The sequence below is a fragment of the Hippichthys cyanospilos genome, chromosome 1, assembly GCF_059441005.1.
Source record: "Hippichthys cyanospilos isolate Australia breed blue-spotted pipefish chromosome 1, RoL_Hcya_1.0, whole genome shotgun sequence".
NCBI lineage: Eukaryota > Metazoa > Chordata > Actinopteri > Syngnathiformes > Syngnathidae > Hippichthys > Hippichthys cyanospilos.
Genome location: NC_142369.1, coordinates 21,666,630 through 21,686,320, shown reverse-complemented (window position 1 = coordinate 21,686,320; position 19,691 = coordinate 21,666,630). Strand labels below are relative to the sequence as shown.

At 42.6% G+C, this 19,691-nt stretch overlaps 1 protein-coding gene across 2 annotated transcripts in view; it reads right to left on the bottom strand.

The window, feature by feature from the left end:
• Nucleotides 1-17,238, bottom strand: part of ptch1 (patched 1) — a 56,847-nt gene extending 39,609 nt beyond the window's left edge. For both annotated transcript variants that reach the window (XR_015866310.1, XM_088420724.1), the window contains exons 1-2: nt 16,676-17,238; nt 14,843-15,035 (exon numbers count right to left, since the gene is read on the bottom strand). Coding sequence is in view for 1 of the 2 variants with exons in the window: in XM_088420724.1 (XP_088276850.1) it covers nt 14,843-15,035; nt 16,676-16,870 (388 nt within the window). In the remaining variant the exon portion in view is untranslated. The remainder of the gene's footprint in view (nt 1-14,842; nt 15,036-16,675) is intronic.
• Nucleotides 17,239-19,691: the final 2,453 nt, after the last annotated feature.

Genomic DNA, 19,691 nt, shown 5'->3' with positions numbered 1-19,691 from the left:
TTCATACTTGTCAACTAATGGATGGCTGAAAATCTTCGACCTTGTATGAAATGCTTGCTGAAGAAATGTGCGGTAAATCTTGCACCACATTTATGTGTGCTTCAAGCCACGGCACATTTTGGAGCCACTTTTCAGAAAGAAGAAAAAAACATTGGTTCAGATCAAGCTCGGTTCTCATGGCTACATTGCGCAACATACATTGCGGATCAGTCATTTCTGTCGCACATACCGTTTATGTGCATGCTTGCATATAGGGCTGTGGGTAGATTTTATAACCTATATAGCAGAGGTGCTCTATGTGTTGACTACGGTCAATCCGCCAAGGTAGTGTCGGTCGACTGGAAAAAAAGTTAGCTGAAAAAAAATTGTCACTATGTTTCCTGGGGGAACTTCAAAATAAAGGTGTAACAAGGCTGTTCGTCTCATACATTACTTATTATGACACAGTTTATTTTGAAGCAATGGCTCTCCTCAAAACCTTTGGATATTTACTGTAATGGAGAAGATTGGCAGGCAGCACATTCCCCCCGTGTATTTCTTAGCACTTCAGACCCATCCCTATAAGTTATTGTCTGGTAAATGTGTCTATCCTGTCTCGGTTATTTTGCTCTTTGTTCAGTGAAATCACTTAAAAAAACAAAAAACAAAACACTATTAAATTAATATATTGGTGCTGAGCTGTATTGGCCAGCCACCATAAGTTATTAGGTTATCGTTTGTCATCATTGATTTCAGGTCCCAAAAAGTTTGGGCACCCCTGCTTTAAAGTATCCACATTAGCACAACTGATTCTATGATGATCTGATCGCCACGCAGATTGTAATTTTACACTTCCCGCCCTATCTTCCCCGTATCATAATCGTCACTACGTTGCTCTAACTACATTAGCTTGTAGCCTATTTTTCCCGCAAATCAAGTAAAATCGATATCTGAACACTCGCTGGTGTGCAGCACGATGAAGTTAAAATGCTGCCAGCATTCAAACAAACATTCAAAACCTGATGCATAGGGAGGAACTCGGTAGAAATCCAAACTGCCGCCAAGGCAGAATACCATTACCAACCAGTGCAGATTTGTACACACTCATTTATAAGGAATTTGAACATAAGTGAATTAAAAGTTGGCCAAATTGCCTGTGCGTACTTTGGGATCTAAGATATGTATGAATCTGCATAGACACACATGAAGTACCATGCGTGTTTGAAAAATCTAACATTTTATGACGTCTTAACCCAGTTTAACAATGCGCCTTGGTTGGAGCAAGCGGGCATAGAATGAATATTTGCAGAGCGTTGTAATAGCATTAAGTTAAACATAAGCATGCGTCTTTGGCTGAGGCCGGACCACCCAGACAAGAGGGGGGAGAGGGGAGCCATGTCTCCGGGCATTAGTAAAACATATTTGATTTCTTTTTATTCCCCCAGCCGCGAGCAGCAGTCCCATCTGATGGCATGTTTGTAATACTCCTCATTAATAGCAGGCCACGTCCTCAGCAAAGCGACATGCGGCGACATTACGCTGTTCTTCCTTTACCCCAAGAAAAAGGAGCACGCATGGAAGTGATTTGGCCGTCGACGGTGCATGAGCAGGCTGGCCTGTCTGATACCCTCAATGCTCAGGAGTTAAAGTTGACCCCGCAGGCTTAGTTCAAGTCCACTGCAAAGAGCAAATTGAGCAAACGTGCAAAGCGGCGCATCCTATTTAGTCATATTTTGGGACATTATGTGGTGGTGGGGGGTGGGCACGGGTGCCACCCAAAGTTGGCGAAGCGAAGGACGGGACAACTTAAAGGAATGTTGGTGCTGGACAGGAAACGGCACATTACGGCCTCAGGCTCAGAGAATTCCTCACTTCACGAGGTTATGCGTTTTTGGGGTCAACACTTACATAGCCTCGGGGTGAAATTAACACCCCAGCTGGACCAGGAGAATGTGCGTGTGTGTGTATATGTGTGTATACACAGCTGTGTTTCCTTCATGACACATATTCCCATATCCCTTCTCCTCAGAAAACTGCTTAATCACAATGTGTCTGAAAGGTGTCCCTGACTTTCAACTACTTCCTGTGCCCGTCTCCATTCCTCACGTCCTCTTTTTGTGGAGCCTCTATACACTCACACTGTTGTATAGATAGTACACAGTTTCATTTGCAAATGCCAAACCTAAAAAACCCAATGAAATTTCCCAACATGTTGAATGGCACATTAATGATAATCTTAGAACAGCTAGACGTAGAATACTGCTTAGCAAATGAGCTCCAAAAATCTCTTATGAGTTTAACGATTGATTATGATAAAACTTTGTAAGCCAAAGTAATATATATATATATATATATATATATATATATATATATATATATATATATATATATATATATATATATATATATATATATATATATATATATATTATATATATATCTTACAGTAATAGCATCTATGAACCCACATTACACTGAACACAGCATTCTGATTAACATGACATTTGTGGAATATAAATGTGTGCAATATGATTGTGTACATATTAGTTTTACATACAAGGTAATCAAACACTTTGAGGATGAATGGGCAAGAACAATTCCCGCAGAGAAGTTCCACTATTTGTCTTCCTAGAAGCTGCAAAGTGCTTATTTTATCTAAACATGAGGCGACCAGGTGTACCAATACATTTGTCAATAATGCGTACTTCTGCAATATATCTTGGAGCAAACATGACGGGACAGTCCAACAGCTAGATTGTCTAAGAGTGTTAGATGAGCTAGCAGAGGGCTTGTGTGAGTGGTAGTATTCAGCGTGTTGCATAACATTAACCCCTGCTCCCCTCTTTTCTGGATAATGGAGGGAGAGAAAGTGGGCTTCTAAGGAACTGACACTGACCCCCCACCTCCTCCCCTTTTGCCCTCCCTCCTTCCTTTCAGACCCTTTCTCCTCCTCCTTTTTACACTCCCCCCCCCCCCCTTTTTTTTTTTTGCTCTATTCAAAGCTGGCCTGTGATTGGCCAGATCATGATGGCAATCAGCCAGGCCTCTCTGTCAAAGCCAGAGCCCCCTCCCCCCCCCCTTTTTTTTTTTGCTCGCCCCACCTCTCCACCACTTCGGCAGCTTTCTTGACAACATAGCCCCACGCCCTGCATGCCCAGCAAGCACATGTTGCATGCTTGACGGAAAACACAAACAATATAACTAAAGAAACATACACTTAAGCAAAATACTGACAAAATAAGCATTGCTTTAACAGCTCGCATAGTAAGCAATAAAAAAACAAAACAACAGACACACACACAACTTCATGGTAATAAATGAACCAGACATGACCGCATTGTATCACAATGTGTGTGCAAGCGTGTTTATATAGAAAGAAAATTTGTCGAAGTTCATGAGTGTGGTTTTGTGTCTGTGTGTGCATAGGATTAGCTGGATTAGCACCCCTATCAGGAGAGACCCCCTGTGGTGGGAGAGGAAGCCCCCTAAATCAAGGTCATCTCTCCACCACCAAGCATCAGGTGACCTCCCATCCCCTGAGACCCCCAAAAGTCAGACGGGAAATGACTTGACATGTACAAAAGAAAGTGCAGTGCACATGACATGCGATGACTGGCAATGCGAGCGTATGTTTTGACATTTAAAATGCATTTCATGGACACACTGTTAAAACCTGCTGAAAATATTAATTGCATTATGAAAGTGGGGTATGATGCCATATATCTTCATAACCAGAATTTTCATCTAAACATTTGTGAACTGACCATAACATGCCATCCATTTATTTTTTAAGGCTGCTTATCCACAAATGGGACGCAGGCTTGTTGGTGCCTATCTCAGCTGACTTTGGGCAAGTAGGCGGGGGACACCCTGGACTGGTTGCCAGCTAATCGCACCTAAGGACAATTTAGTATGTCCAAGCCACCTGCCATGCATGTTTTGGGAATATTATTTTAAATCCAAGAGCAGAAGCAACATTTCCAACATAAAACTAAAAAAAAAAAAAAATAGAGTAACTGTAAATCAATTTTCCCAGCGCATACCATCAGAATGAAGAAAGAAGAAAGAAAAACCTTCACCGTCCTTGTGTCACCAGGTATGGTTTACCACAGGAAATCCTCAATATGTGACTGCTGTCCATTTGCCTCCTTCCTGCCTTTAAAAGCGCTCAGCTGCTGCCACCAATCAGCCCACAAAATCATTACTCTTCCTACTTGCCTACCTTTGACCATCTGCTGTCTCTCCTTGGTTTTAATAGACTGCTTAGCTCCCTCTAAATCTTAGCCCTTCATTTTACCTCGGGACAACCCCATATTTTTCTCCATTTTGTGGCCATGTGTGTGTGTGTATATATATATATATATATATATATATATATATATATATATATATATATATATATATATATATATATATATATATATATATATATACACACATACATATATATATATATACACATACATACATATGTGTGTGTGCAATACATGCTTGTATTGTAGGAACATAGGGCAGCACAGTTACTCGAAATTTAATCCCCATCACAATATTGGCTGCCACGAATAATTGAGATGATCCTCGACAATATTAACTTTAAAAAGCTGGCTAGCACTTTGTCATCCTACCACCATCATTAAACTTAAGAAATAGCAAGTGAGCAAATCCAACAGCAGTGGTGAGAAGGCTGGCAGCAAAGCTTGGTTTATGTTTAACGCGCCCGCTATCCACGCGGCTGCATGCGTCAAATGACGTCAGTTTGGCAACCGCACAGCATCCGCGTGGCCAGACCTTCGGAATTTCTTCACGGCACAGAAAACATAGTGGCAAAACTATTGATTACGGAAGTTCGCTGGTACAAACAAGTGAATTTGTCTTCGTTATATTTTACTTTAGCTCTTTCCACCACGGAGAGAACAGTCATTAGAATTAAAGTATTTTTTTGTTTTGTTTTTTTGTTGTTTTTTTTTTTTAACAAAAAAAAAGGTACGTTTTGAAATGCCCAAATCGTTTTGAGTAATAATGTTTTCTCATAAAGCATTGTAATAATAACACCATATTTTTTCGAGTACGAGTTAATGGTCAAAAACTTTGACACACTGAGTATGGAAAGGAAAAGAAATGACACTACAAAGGAAACATAGTAATACATTTCGACAAACTCTTAAGTTATGGTGACACACATACACAGGCACCATTTTCTCCAAACTGTAGCAAGCTTTTTTTTTTTTTTTTTTTTACTTTTGGCAGAAGTTCCTGCCATTTAAAAAAGTGCAGGAAGTGTAGGTTTGAATGTGGACTCAGCAATGCAGGTGTGTATGCAGCCACAAATATGTGATGAAAGGTCTCACTGAGAGCCGAGACCCCATCTGACCCAGGGTAAAGCCCTCCCCTTACTACAGTTTCCCTGCTCTCTCCCTTTTTAGAGAGGAAGGGGGCCGCTATACACAGGAGGGACGCAGCATTAATGGCTTGATTTGGACAGAGGCGAAATTTGAATAAACATGAGGAAAGATGAATTGACATACAGTACAAGGGAAGTGCTGTGATATCCATGTGCTACCTCCATGTGCAGCTATGAGACTCAAACCTCTATTACCAACTCAAACACATGGCATTAACATATGTATGGCTTCCCTCATCCCTGATTATGCTAATCACCTGTCCGGCCCTTGCAACCCCTAAAATGGGTGCATTTAATAGTCGGAATGAGGTGTATATTCACACTCTCCCTCAATGGGCAGATTCTTCCACGTTGCTGCCTTCATTCAGGTTCGATCCCATACCCCCTCCACTCCGAAAAAAGTTATTCAAGTCCAACGGATTCACCCAATACTGGAAGCACAGTTTGAAAATGCAGCGGCCGGCAAATAACTGTGCCGAATCTGAGCACATTGTTGCTCCAGCTCAGTTGGGGAAATCCATATCAGGGTCTATCAAATTCAACACAGCTGAGCTCCTCCCTGCCGAAGCTTGATTGGCTCGGTCGAAGAAGCCAATCTGCAGCAGCCATCTCTCCGTCATTTCCTGGAAAGATAGCCCGCGTGATTCCAGGTGTCCCCATGTGGCACATTCCTAAAGCGCGGCGCATGCACACTATGACAAGTAGTTCTCACCCCCCCCCCCCCCCTTCAAACCTCTTTGTTTTTACATGACGCGTTGCTGTGGTTACTTCAGCCATCGTGAAATCAAGGGTTTTTTTTCAGTTCAAATTCATGAATGCACATGTCCGGAGACTTTAAGACACAAGTGACAATGTTCAGGTGGCCTTCTCCTTTGGAGGAATGGTTAGATTCCCTTTTCTGACATCATAACCTTTTACTGATCCATAAGTTCCTTCGGGATCAATAGTTTACACACTTTTCCAAGGACTTCATCGAGTGCATCGTTGACATATTTATATCGCGACCCCATGAAGAGCTTTGTGGTTGGCTTTGTCTAACTGAGAAATAGTGAATACTGCCGCAGATGGTCTGGATGGGTATTACTTTTCACGCATTTGCGTCATTTTTTCAACGGTCAGGCCGATTCCAAAGGGGGTAGGTCTCGGTCACGTTTGGCCCACGGGTTGGGTTCTGATGACTCTGTATCCATAGGTGTTTTGCAGGGGTGTCCAAACTCGGTCCTTGAGGGCCGGTCGGTACCCTGCATGTTTTTCAGGTTTCATCAGCAGGCAAAGTAGAAGCCTGATAATGATGCTGATCATTTGAATCAGGTGTCTTAGAAAAAGTTGTTATTAGCGATCGTGGCTCAGGCGCTAGAGCAGGTCGTCCAGTAACTAAATTCAAATAACGTTCTGTCCAAGTCATGTTCTTGTGCCCTTTGGGCAAAACACTTCACCCAACTGGTTTCTGATGGTTGGTCAGAGGGAACGTAGGCGCAAAATGGAACCCACACGTCCGTCAGCTTTCCCCGGGTCAGCTGTGGATGCACAATGTAGTGTACCATCATATGAATGAGAACCTGAATAAGGTAGCCATTGGAAAGCATGTTTGAGACGCCATAAATTCGTCAAATAAAATAATGCATTATTATACTGACAGCTATAAACATTGTAGAAATGTAAATGAAGCTAACAAGCAAGGATTTAAACACTTAAACCAAAAAATTTAAGTCGGTGTGCTTACCAGTAGTTCACCATTCTTCCCATTCCAATTAACATCATCCAACTCATTTTCCTCAAAAGCGAAGGAAATGTATTCATCGCCCCTGCTTGAACGCTCTACTAGCACACAAATAACTGTTGCGACACACACACAAACTGACAACGTCTGGCTACGCAAAGCCTCAGCGAGAACGGAAATGTTTTGTATCTCTAAATCTTTACTCACAGTCACATGTGCGTGTGCGGTACCGGTGTAATTGCCAGATTCTATGACGCTTTGCAGGGGGAATTGCGATTCAGGTGTTTGACGACGTGCGCGCCTCAGGGGCAGTTTGGACAGCTTCCAAAACAAATTTATTGTATGCTTGCATTGAAAAACAGTACAGCTACTATACTCCAGCTACAAACACACTCTCGCTCCTCTGTTTGCTGCTTCCTCCACCCCTCTGGCAAGCGGCGTTGGGAGGGAGTGAGGTGAAGAGGAAGAGGGAGGGAGGGATGGAAGGAGAGAGAGTGGGACAGAGGGAGGGAGGCCAGACCACCCTGCTCTCATGGCAGGCCTGAGTGTTTACATTGCCGCGGCTCGCTCTGTAATACATCTGGCATTCTGAGGCCACTCTCTCCAGCCAGGGATGGGGGGAGTGCAGGAGGGGTAAAAGAGAGAGACCTTTCTGGCAGAGAGAAGGAGAGAGAGCGGGAGGGAAGGAGGGAACAGGGTAATTCTCTCCACGGTCTCCTGTGCTCGGTCATTCGCAGGCCTCTCTGCTTTTTGAATATGAGCGCCTGCAAGAATGCAAAATGTAAACAGAACGGCTTGGAGGCATCTCTCAGGGTGTCATTTGTGAATGAGTGGGAACACCTTATTCTGCGAGCACCCAAGCGCAATGACATATTAATTTGATTATTTCATCATTTTGAAAAGCGTTGATTCGAAAATTTGCATTTTGTGAAATGGAGTGGAATAGGTGCGATACAAGATGTGCTAACAGTAGTTGCTTACAACATAATTGTGGCATTTAAGCAAGTCATGCATAATCTTTGAATGGCAGTTTTTTCTATAGCACAAGCTATGAATGTCATGTTAAAACCTGAACTAAAATTGTTACATTATTTATCCTCTGAACATTTTGCAAAGGATCTATTTTTAAAACAACAAACCTTCTTTGAATGTTTGTTGGGTTTACTAGTTTGCTCAACATTGGTTGAAATTGTAAAAATCCATATTGACAAGAAAAAAGTATTTGGGGGGGTTATTCATTTTTATTTTATTTTACAGTTGCTAACTTTTTACACTATTACCTTTGTGATCGATAATGTGAAAATGCAAATTAAAAGACCCTGTCAGCTTCACAGTTTTTATGACAACAACTAATGAATTAGTCATTTGTTTTGAAATGAGAATCATTTGAAAGCCATCCCCAAAAAGGAGGGTTTTCAAATTCGGAGGTTCTACTGTAGCTCCTTACGGGCAATGTACACAGAGCTGTTTTCAAATGAAGGCCATCGAGCTTGAAAAAAAAGAAAAAGTGTACCACAGGCGCAGTGTTTCCCCACACTAAATCCCTCACCAGCTAGTCTGTACTTTTCATCAACTCATAAAGTTTAACACAACAACGTTGGAATGTTATTTCTTTCTACGGCGCTTTAATCTACTTTCTGGTCAGCACAAGTTTTGTCTGCGTTTGGGTGGCAAAGAAATAAAACGCGCATTGTTTTATCCCTCTATTTGAACACAACAATCACTCAGAAAAACCAAGATGTTATGTACAAAAATAGCAAGCGCATGGGATGTGTGGCCATGTTTGAGTTGCTGCCGAATGAGAGCGGTTGGAGACGGAGTGTGGAGAGGAGGGGAAAAAAATGAATAGAGGAGAAAATAGCATAGTAAGCCTTGTTCAAGTTGACCAAAATTCCAACTCTGCTCCTGTGACTGAGTGTGTGCTCCCATGGCCATAAAAAAACGGTCTCATCATTACACGTGTAAGGCACAAGCTTGGCCTCCTCATCCACAAGAAAGGATGTCTTCTGCAAGTACAACCCACTGGCCCCCCACCGTGTGTACATGCAAAACAACAAAATGAGCACGGACTCTGTCAAATCAGCTCTCAATCACACGTGAGGCAAAACACATGCAAAGGTTGAAGCCAGGAAAGGATGTGATGTCCAATCAAACCATATTCTAATAAATATAGACCTGCGGGCTCCATTTATAGAGGGCAGGAAAACCCCTGCTTTTCATGGGGGACAGGGACAACGCCAGCAGTGAATGGCGAAACAGGTGACTCCGCAGGTGTCAAAGCATGAGGGGTCCCCTGTATAACAGTGTTGCCTCAACATTCAAACTCATTCAACTTTGGAAATTCGTACATTTTTTGTTTTTTTAAACACAGAAAGAGCCAACTTTGGAGCACGTCAAAAAGCAAAATAGTCTAGGTCGTCAACATAAAATATCCATCAAACCACTATCCGAGCCGTTTAAATTAACGAGGGTCACGGGTGCAATGGAGCCTATCGTGGCTATCTTCGGGCAAAAGGCCTGAGCTGGTTGCCAGCTAATTGCAAGGCACGTAAAGACCAGCATCCCGGAGTAAACCCATGCGGGCACAGGCATGTAAACTCCATACAGGAAGGCCGGAGCCCGAAGCAAACCCGCGACCTCCGCATATGAGGTGGATGCGCTAACGAGTCTGCCCACTTAATAATATTTTTGTTTTTTAACTTGTTTGAACTGTTAATGGTCTTTTTTGAGGCTCTCCTGAAAAAATTGCCTTTTAGTGAAGTTGGCTCCCACCGTGCGGCCCCAATATAAAACAATTCAATAAAAAAATACTGAGTAGCGCAGTAACTACGCACAACTTGTGCCTCATGATGAAAATTTGTGACGGAATTGCACAAACTACTTTATTGTGCGATGTTTGCAACCTCAGGTGGACCATCACGAACTGAGGACCCCTTGTAATGATATAGCAAATGACCTCACGTTGTGCAACTGGTACACACACTTACATGCAGGACACAAGCCATGACGCATGACAGCTGCACCCTGTACTGCATTTCAGGACCCCTCCGTGACCACCACCACCCTTCTGTTCACTCTTTCCAAACCATCCTCCAGCCTCCTTTCCTCTGCTGTGAGTCTTCACTCTGCACCCAGGCCACAGGGTGAGTATCAGGTGAGCTTTTAAATAGTGGGGGCCTCTACGAGATGACCTAAAGATCCCAAGGGTCTACCCCTGTGGCCCCTGGCTGCAACACTACCCCCCGCCCCCTTTCCACATACATATAAAGCACTCCAGGGGCCTCACCTTTTTGGTAGAGCTTTGAAAAAAAATGTAATCCTAAGTCACATGCGCCTATCCATTCCGTCAAGTCATAGGTTATGTGACCGCAAACTAACTAAACTGCACTTTCAACAAAATTAGCCTTACAGGGGACCTTTTCCTTCAATACCTATGAGAAAAACTGATAAAAACTAATAATGACACTTTTGGCTTTTTACCATGCATCGGCTAAAAAGAGCCATTCAAATGACTGTTTCAACATGTTACTCCCCTAATATTCACATGGAGATTTGTGATATATCGTCATTCATGACAAGTTTCAAGTGTTTAAATGATGAGACATTTAATATCTTTCTCTAAAATAGTGTAAGTAGTATGTACATTTAAGCATATTGGGTCTTGTGCCAAACACGGTTTCACATAGACATTTGGAAAAGTCTAAAACGCAAATATTCAATAACTTCTTTTGCTCTTAGAATATATGTAAATAAGTAAACATAAACATGCAAAACATTCCACACATGTTGGCTAGAATACCCATGTACAGTAAACTGCATCTACCATCTTAGTCTGCAGCCACACACATCTACACAAGTCCTTCGGCAGCTCTTTTGCTCTAACTCTACCCCTCCCTCCATCCCTTCCTTCTCTCTCCACTTGGCCCATGTGTGACTTTTTTTTTGGTGCTTGCTCCACAGCTAAAAAAGCCTAGTAGAACTGGATGGCGCTAATATTTGGAGATGACGTGCCCTGCAGAAGTGAGTGGTTGGTGGGGGAGGGGCGATGGAGGGTGAACGGCGAGAGCGGGAATGAACGCTTCCTCACAAAGACCCGAGTCCCATCGTTCACATTGAAGAGCTGTTCAAAAGACCTAGTTTGTTTGTGAACGCCGCGTCACGAATCAAAACACATCAGATAGGCTGAAAGGGAATGAGTCAGAGCACCTTCATTGCTAATGCTATATTCTAAACAATGTGGCTTCATCCTCAGTCTCAACCCAACTCCAGCTTCAAAAACCCATTTGCAAATTCTCTCCTCACCATACCCTGTCTTCCCCCCACCACCACCACCATCACCCACCTCATCGGCTCTGCCCAGAATGAGCAGCTTTCGAACACGTGAGGGCCCGTCCTACAGGAAGGCCAATGTTTATGCGATACTGTTTTAATTAGAGGCAGGTGGTGCCGCTATTTTCTTTACAATTTGGCCTGTGTTTGCCTGGCCCCAAAATGCCGAGGGATGGCTCCGTTTTCCATTTTGTAGCCGGGTGGAGTTCTTAAAAATGAAAAGAGGGGGGTCTTAATCCTACTCCTCGCTGCATCATCAGGGATACAGCTTAATAGTTGGATAATCGGGAAACGTGATACTCAGAAGATGAGCAGAAGGCCAAGTCAGCTGGAGGTCGAGGGCAAACAACAATACTACAACTTCCTGTTTCAACAAATGACTTCCTGTGAGTGCCATACTTGGCATAAACATGGCATTTATCCACAATGTTCCGGCGGGGCAAGAGGGTGGAATCGTAAAAAAAAAGAAAAAAAAGATCCTCTGCAAAATATTTGGCTCTGTGGTTCGACACATTCACCTCTTTGTGTAAGCAAGCCTCTCCGTCCACATCACTCTATGTCACTTTGTCTAATAAACGCAACTTCCTGTGTCAGAGTGCTTATAAACATTGCTGTGAGTGAAGAGACCAACTCAGGTTAAAAAAAAAAAAAAAAAAAAAAAAAGGCTGCAGCACATGATGGCCCACATGCCACCAGGACTGATACTACACAGGGATAGATATATAGATTGTGCTAAAACTTATCTCTGGGTGCTCCAGTATTTTCTTGTCTATCTCCTCTTAAGAAATATAACCACATATAGACAGATACTGTAATGACAGGGGATACTCATTGTGCGATCTGCACTGTTTGTTTTCATATCTTGTTCTACACATCGCGCTAACAAGTTCATTACATGCCGTTCATAGCTTAAAAACACCGTACAGTATGTTGGGACCACAATCCAAACTGCGCGAACCGAGGTAAGTAGGGCTGAGTCAGTACAATGCAGCAGCAAGGCTACACAAGGAATACAAGAGGCTCAAGCTATTATATATTGGAGGAATTATTGATTGTGCAGCAGGTATAGTAATCATATGACTACAATACGTCTGGCAACAACGTAGCATGACATTGCTGGCTTTAAAATAATAAACGGAGGGGGGCAGTCCCTGTAGGTTGAGTCGAGTGCATGCGCGTCCTCGGGCCCACACAGCTTCTAGGCGGGGTCGATCGCGGGTCGACTGCGTAGGGCAGCTCCAAATGAAACATAAACAGCCGCTCCATACACTCATTCCCACTCTCTTTCCTCTTGACCAGACCCCCCCCCCCCCCTCCCCATCACCACCACACCAATGCACAGCGTTCCACTGTCAAGGCAGAACTAATCTATCCCTCAGCTGTGTAGTCTAATCTAAACAAACACATCTCTCCCTACCACCATCTGGAACCCCTCATGTACGGAACCTAGGAAACCACTAGGGCCTGGTCTTTGTGTGCATGTGTGTTTGGGTGTACAGGTCAGTCAGACAGTAAAAGTAGATAACGTAGACATCTAGTGGTAGTTTTGGTGTATCTGATGCTCAACGGCATCAAACTCAACAAAACTACTTGTTTCTGAACCACTTGCGTCCTGTAGTTGTCGGTAGTGTGCATCGTGGGTGGATTTAGAATACTACAAATAAAGCTAATAACATCCAACATACTTGATCACGTTTTAACAGTCACACACCAAAAACACAGAGGACACAATGAATGACAGACGTTTCCTATACTTTCCTGCCAATTGTAGGCTGACATCTACCATACCTTTAACGTGAAATGTTTGGATATATTTTTACTCTTTAGAGTAATTACGGTTCAAAGATGAGCTTGGGACAATGATACGCGTGCACAAACAACGCCCTGTTTCCATTTGAAGCACAAATAAAGAGACTTGGTTAAAGCTATGCACTAATACGAATAATTATTTGAAACCCTCTAAGGACACATTTTTTTTTAGGTAAAACAACAGCAATTCTGACATTTGCTAAGTTAACTTGCCCCCCAGCAGCACAGACTTCATCATGTGTGTCACATGTAAGTCCTGACGCAACAACAGCTACAGATCTTCTCCTCTATGGTGACAAATAAACAATCCTACAAACAATTGGTGCTTTCATCAAAGGTAAATGAAGAGTGCCAGCATACCAAGGGAGACCCAAGGTCCTTAGACGAGCAGTACATTTTCCAGACAAGTCAGGAAATTAGTGAGGAGGGCCAACAGCTATGAAGAGCAAATTTGCATCTAGATGTAAAATAGACCACTGCTACATTATCAATTTAGTGGTACACGCCACAGGCCGTCATTAGCAATTTCAAAGCGCTCAAGGTAAAACCAATATCAATGTGTATTTACACTATTATGTACCACAGAATAAAAAAAATTACAGATTTCCACAATTACAAGTGAAAATTATGATTATGCCATTTTTATAGTTTGGATTATATTATTGCACTAAAGCTTGATTTGAAGAAAATTACAGACAGAATCAAGTAGGCAGGCCAATCATGTGTGTATATTTAAAAGTGGTCAGCAGGTTTTTGCTGGTCTTCACAAAACATACACTGTTCGTCTCACAAACTCGACTGTGGAGCGTTTCTTGCTCAATGAAATCAATGCTGCAGAATCTCCAAACGCAAGTGCAAATCTGCATCTTTTTTTGTCATCCAAATTCCCAAATCAATGTTATTTAAGAGTTTAATATATATGGCATATAAAAACGTGCTCTTCCATTCATGAATGGGCCAGACGACTGTGCTGGAATGTGGATCAAAGGAAAGAGTAAGAAAAAAAAAGAAGCACAGCCGCTTAAACCCCCCACCCCCAAACCCTCTCCAACGCCACCCGTGCACAACCTCTTCTCTTTTTCCCCTCGCTAAATCTTTCATTGTGTATATTTTCTCTTCTAGCAACAACAAGCGAGAGCTTTATGATCCGCCTCACAAACACGAGTTCCTGTCCTCACTCAAACAGCTTCTCCCTTTCTCCCTCTCTCTCTCTCTTATTTCACCCTCCCTTCCCCTTGCAGCCGGAGGCAAATCTTTTTGGAAAGTTGAGAGCTGTCCAAAACGGGACCACACACACAGTCAGTGAGCATTCAACTGCTGGGGGCAGGCACACACACACTCAGAAACACACACACACACACTATCGCACAAAATGGCGGCTTGGCAAAGAGGTAGAAAAAAAATCTTCTACCCAAAAGCTGCTCATGAACTTAATTACAACTCTGGTGTATTTGCAGAGGCAGACAAGACGTTCTGATGATTGCATTTATTCCAAAGGTTGGTCTCAACAACAATAAACAACCGCTACAAAATGTGGATTTGTTCAATATGCCATTGCCCAAAACTCACAAAACAATGAAAATACGGAGGGAAGAGCATCTTACCTTCCACCCAAAGCTTCTCCACGTCCGTTTCCAAATTAGCTGCACGTAAACCTACTGCGAATGCCCCGAAAATCATGAGGCCCACCACCAAAAACTTTCCACAGTTCTTTTGTATGTAGCAGCCCAGTCTGAATAAAAGTCTTTGGAACTTTGCTCTCAGCCATAGCGGTGCTTTCCTTCCAGTGGCCTTGCCCTAAAGAAAGAAAGAAAGACACCAAAGAACATGCATTATGGTCTCGTTCAACTGGTAAGCAATGCAATTACCTGCTCGGGTGAAACATATACAACGACCGCCTCTACCATTCATTGCGTTGTGGCAGTTGGGCGTAGGTCTTCAGATAAATAGTAACGTGGTTGTGTTTTAATGGGGGCAGCGTAAAGCCACATTTGTAGTCAACTCTCGCCATACTTTATCATTAACCTACCCCAATGCAATAATAATTACGACAATAAATATTTGAATTGAAAACCCTTCCAAGCTACAATAAAATCTTAAAGAGCTGACTGACAATTTATATTTGAACCGCTGCACAAACTTTTTGGTCGCGCACCATTTGAAACCATTTGGAACTTTATATGAATTGTCTTGCCCCTGTTCTCACTCGGATTCTTGTTCCTCTTTGTGAAACCAAATTTGCTTGGAATTTTAGGACTGAATTCCAAGTTGTTTGATAGTCAAGCCAGCGGAGTTAGACCAAGTGCCACCTGTAGATTGGAACCTGCAAAGTAGAATACTTTGTTCAGTGACGCTTGACGACTTCCAAATTATGTAAAGTGATGCAATTATTGCTTCTGTGAAACCTTTATTAAAAAGACAGACGCTGTTTTAAGACATTTTAGAACTTTTCCAAACTTTTTTACATGTGAAAACCGGAATTAAGGTTTGGAAATGAAACTTAAACAAAGTAAAAGTGCTATCTCTTTAAAAGACTAAATAACAAGGGATCTGCAAGGTGTTTACATTGATACAAAGTGTATTTATCATCCGCTTGGCAAAAAGTGAACAAAACTGGCATTGCTCTCAGGTGTGTTCAAAGGGTTCCATAAAATCAATTTCCTGCTCTATGGTTATCATTGGCACACTCCTGATGCATCACTAAGCAGCCATAAAAGAAATACATAAAAGTAAGATGAAATGTTTGTAGTTTGGACACTAACAACAGAATTTGATAAGTATTGTTTGACTTTTCAGGCTCAAGTTCTGCTTAAACTCCATTTTAATTCACCTTTGGGGTCACAAGGTATTCAAGCATTTAACAGCAAAAATACACCAGAGTTTTTAGAAAATACTACAGAAAAATGAGCTTAAAAGCAGCACTGGTGACACTCCACAGGTAACTGGCACATGCTGGGACACACCACAGGCACAATTCCAAAGAGTAACAAAAACGACGAGTGACAGTAAGTAGGAGTCCAAGAGAACGCTTGCAGCTGGACCTCCGGCTTGGATTGAAGGGCGGGGGGTAAAAGCTGTCAAGGTCTAAAACGTGATGCAAAAAGGAGGAGGCCTTTTGAGATAACATCAACAAACGGCATCCTATTCGAGAGCAAAAGTTTGCACCCGACCATCGATCAGCGTTGTGCAATAAACGGGGACTCGGCGCAGGCAAGGATGCGTAGCATTGCTTTGCATGTGGTCCAAGCCACATGGACTTCCACGCTGGTGCACAAACACGCAGGCTTGCGATATGACGACCGAACGCTCTATGTTTGGAAAACGAGAGGAAGGCGTCTCAAAAAGCTTGTGCATGGGGGTGCAAGTGGAAGGGGGTGCGAGCGAGACGCCGGTGGACGTGGGTGTTCTGTGTTTCTTTCTAAATATGTCGAGGTTACCTGGGAGATCTGCTCCAAAGCGAAGCCCGCGTCGCAGTAACTCGGCCGCTGTAGGTAGTCCAAATCCGGCGGCTGCGGCTGCGGCTGCGGCGGCGGCTCGCGGCTCGAGTCCCTCCGGGTCCTCCTCCGCGTTAGCCTCGGCCGGCCGGGCTCTCCTGTCCCCGGCTCGGGGGGCGCACTAGCAGCCGAGGCCATGTTGCGGGGACTGCGCGCTGCTTATCGACTCCCACTTGCGATCCGACAAAGTTTCGCTCGGAGGGGGGACCTCATAGTCCGCTTGGAGAGGGCGAGTCAAAGTAGTGCGCGCCGTCCATCCCCACATCGCGTGATCCGGTGAGGTCTCCGCCGCCTTTTGCGCCGCTTTATCCGACCCTCGTCAGGCGCAACGACAACAACGATGCGAGCGCGTGGAAAAACACAGGAAAACAACAAGAGTGTCTCTCAGTACGAGCCGCACGCCAGATCGCTGGACGCTTCGCGCTCCATTGTGCGGGGATGTGTGCTGCTGCTGCCGCTGCTGCTGCTGCTGCTGCTGCTCGTCTTCCCCTGGGCCGCGCGTCACGGCCAACTCTGACTTTGAATAGAAGAGCAGAAAAAGAGCTCCAGGAGGAGGAGGCGGGGGCGGGGGAGAGAGGGGTGAAATGGAAGGAGGAGGGTGAGGGGGCCCGAGAAAAAAAAAAAAAAAAAAAACTCAAGATCCCGCCTATCGCCGCTGTCACGCCGCACGGTTTGCTCGCTTCTGATTGGTTCCAGAAGGGCAAAAATTACTCAGCAAACACTACTATTATTAGCTGCTTAGCAACCGCTTGCTAAAGTAAAGGAGGGAGGGAGGGAGGAGCGGACCACCCAGGCCGGCGGGGAGAAGGGGGAGATCGGGTGCGTGGGGATGCCCAACCAGCGGCAAATCCGCATGTTACATGTCGCTAAGGTATAGTATATATATAGTTGGTCACCGCAGAGAAGACTGCAGTCGTACGTAACTTTTAAAAAATGAAATGATAATACTTTTTCGTATTACTTAGCGTCACACTGACAAAAATACTATACGGTAACATCATAGACCATAAATAATCATAATAATAAAAACATCATAAGAGATAAAAATAAAAAAATGTCCCTGTGAAAATATTTTCTGTACTTTTGCTCTTATTTCGCCTCTCCGTAGTTAACCCTGTTAAAGAGCTTCGTTGTTTTTTTTTTTTTTTTGCAGGCACCCAATCAGATTGAATTGTAATTTACATTGGCGCTACCCGCAGGCTGTGTGTGGTACAGCAACACCACGTTATTATTATTATTATTATTATTATTATTATTATTATTATTATTATTATTATTATTATTATTATTATTATTATTATTATTATTATTATTAACAATACAAATGTTATCATTGAGTCCTCCATGACAAAACAGATTAATATTACACAAAAAGACATCCTTTGACCTTTGAGTCAATCTCTTCTTGAATATTCTCCCCATCATCATTAGTGTTATTAAGGTTACTATAATAATAATAATAATAATAATAATAATAATAATAATAATAATAATAATAATAATAATAATAATTGAGGTAATTCATGACAAGATTATTTTATGGTGCAAAAAAAATCAAAAGTCAACGTTTAGGAAAGATAGACAATCATTATTATTACTGTCTTATTATTAGTATTAGTAGTAGTGTAGTAGTAGTAGTAGTAGTAGTAGTAGTACTGTAGTTGTTGCAGTAGTAGTAGTAGTAGTAGCAGTAGTAGTAGTTGTACTGGTGTACTAGTTGCAGTAGTAGTGTAGTAGTTGCAGTGCTAGTAGTAGTAGTAGTAGTAGTAGTAGTAGTAGTAGTAGTAGTAGTTGTATCAGAATAATAAGATGAACAAGAAGAAGAAAAATCATTAAAAAAATACTTTCTCATCCTAAACATTTCAGTCTTCCATGGCTTTAATTGTCAGTTTGAACATTTGAAATATGGGACTCTGACTGCTAAACATTAGCACAGTAAATGAACTAGCCATATCATCCTCATTGACAAATACCGTGTATTGTATAACACACAAAAATTATTAAATAGACTTACTGTTGGAAGAAGTCCAAAAGGTGTCATTTTGAAAACATTTTAAGTATTGTTACATCTTGTTCAAAGGTTTTATGATACAAGTAGATAACTCAGACAAATGTGTCAAGTTTTATCATGGGCCTCTATATGGTTTCCCTTGGAGGGTCATTATGGCTGTGAACACAAATGATCAGCATTTATAAATACTCTACACATTTGAAAAGAGGGATTGTTAACAAAAAAGCATGCGATGTCTCAATGTGACCAAAGAAAAATGGCAGTTTGCAATTGTATTCTTTTAGCAAGAAACATTGAGTTGACACACATGATTTGCCTTTCGGGCCACACCGACTGAAATGGTGGTCCAGATATGGCCCTTGAATGTCGGATCCCACAAAATACTGGTACATCTCCATTTGTTTGATAGATGGCATGCTGGCAATTTGCGGGGGCAGCCACTTTGCCGCTTGCTGTCAACTAGAAATGAGATCACAGAACCTAAGTGTTTAGATAACAACCAAACACAGCTCACCTGTGTCCTGGCTTCGGCCATGTGAGTCTTTTTTTTCTTTTAAATAAAATACTTTAATTTAGTTGGTGGCAAATTTGTATGAAAACAAATGAACCTGTACAGCCCATTTCCCAAGACAAGCCCATCTAAACGTATGTAATTAGTAGGTCACATCCACTTCACAGCATATCGACCAGACACATGCTGTTATCGTGACGGTAAGGCAGCAGGAGGCCATAACATTACGGGACATGAGGGAAAAGGTTAAAGGCATTAAAAAAATGAGCATTGCGTGGTGTCTCTAAACATATGCCTATAAAATGTGCTGGGAATTGTATTGTGAGCATCTGCGCGAACTAATAGAATACACATGAGATTATTATGAACCCCTGTTATATGCGGGGGACAGGAAAGAAATCAAAAAGCTTACATGAAGAAACATGAAGATTTGAAGC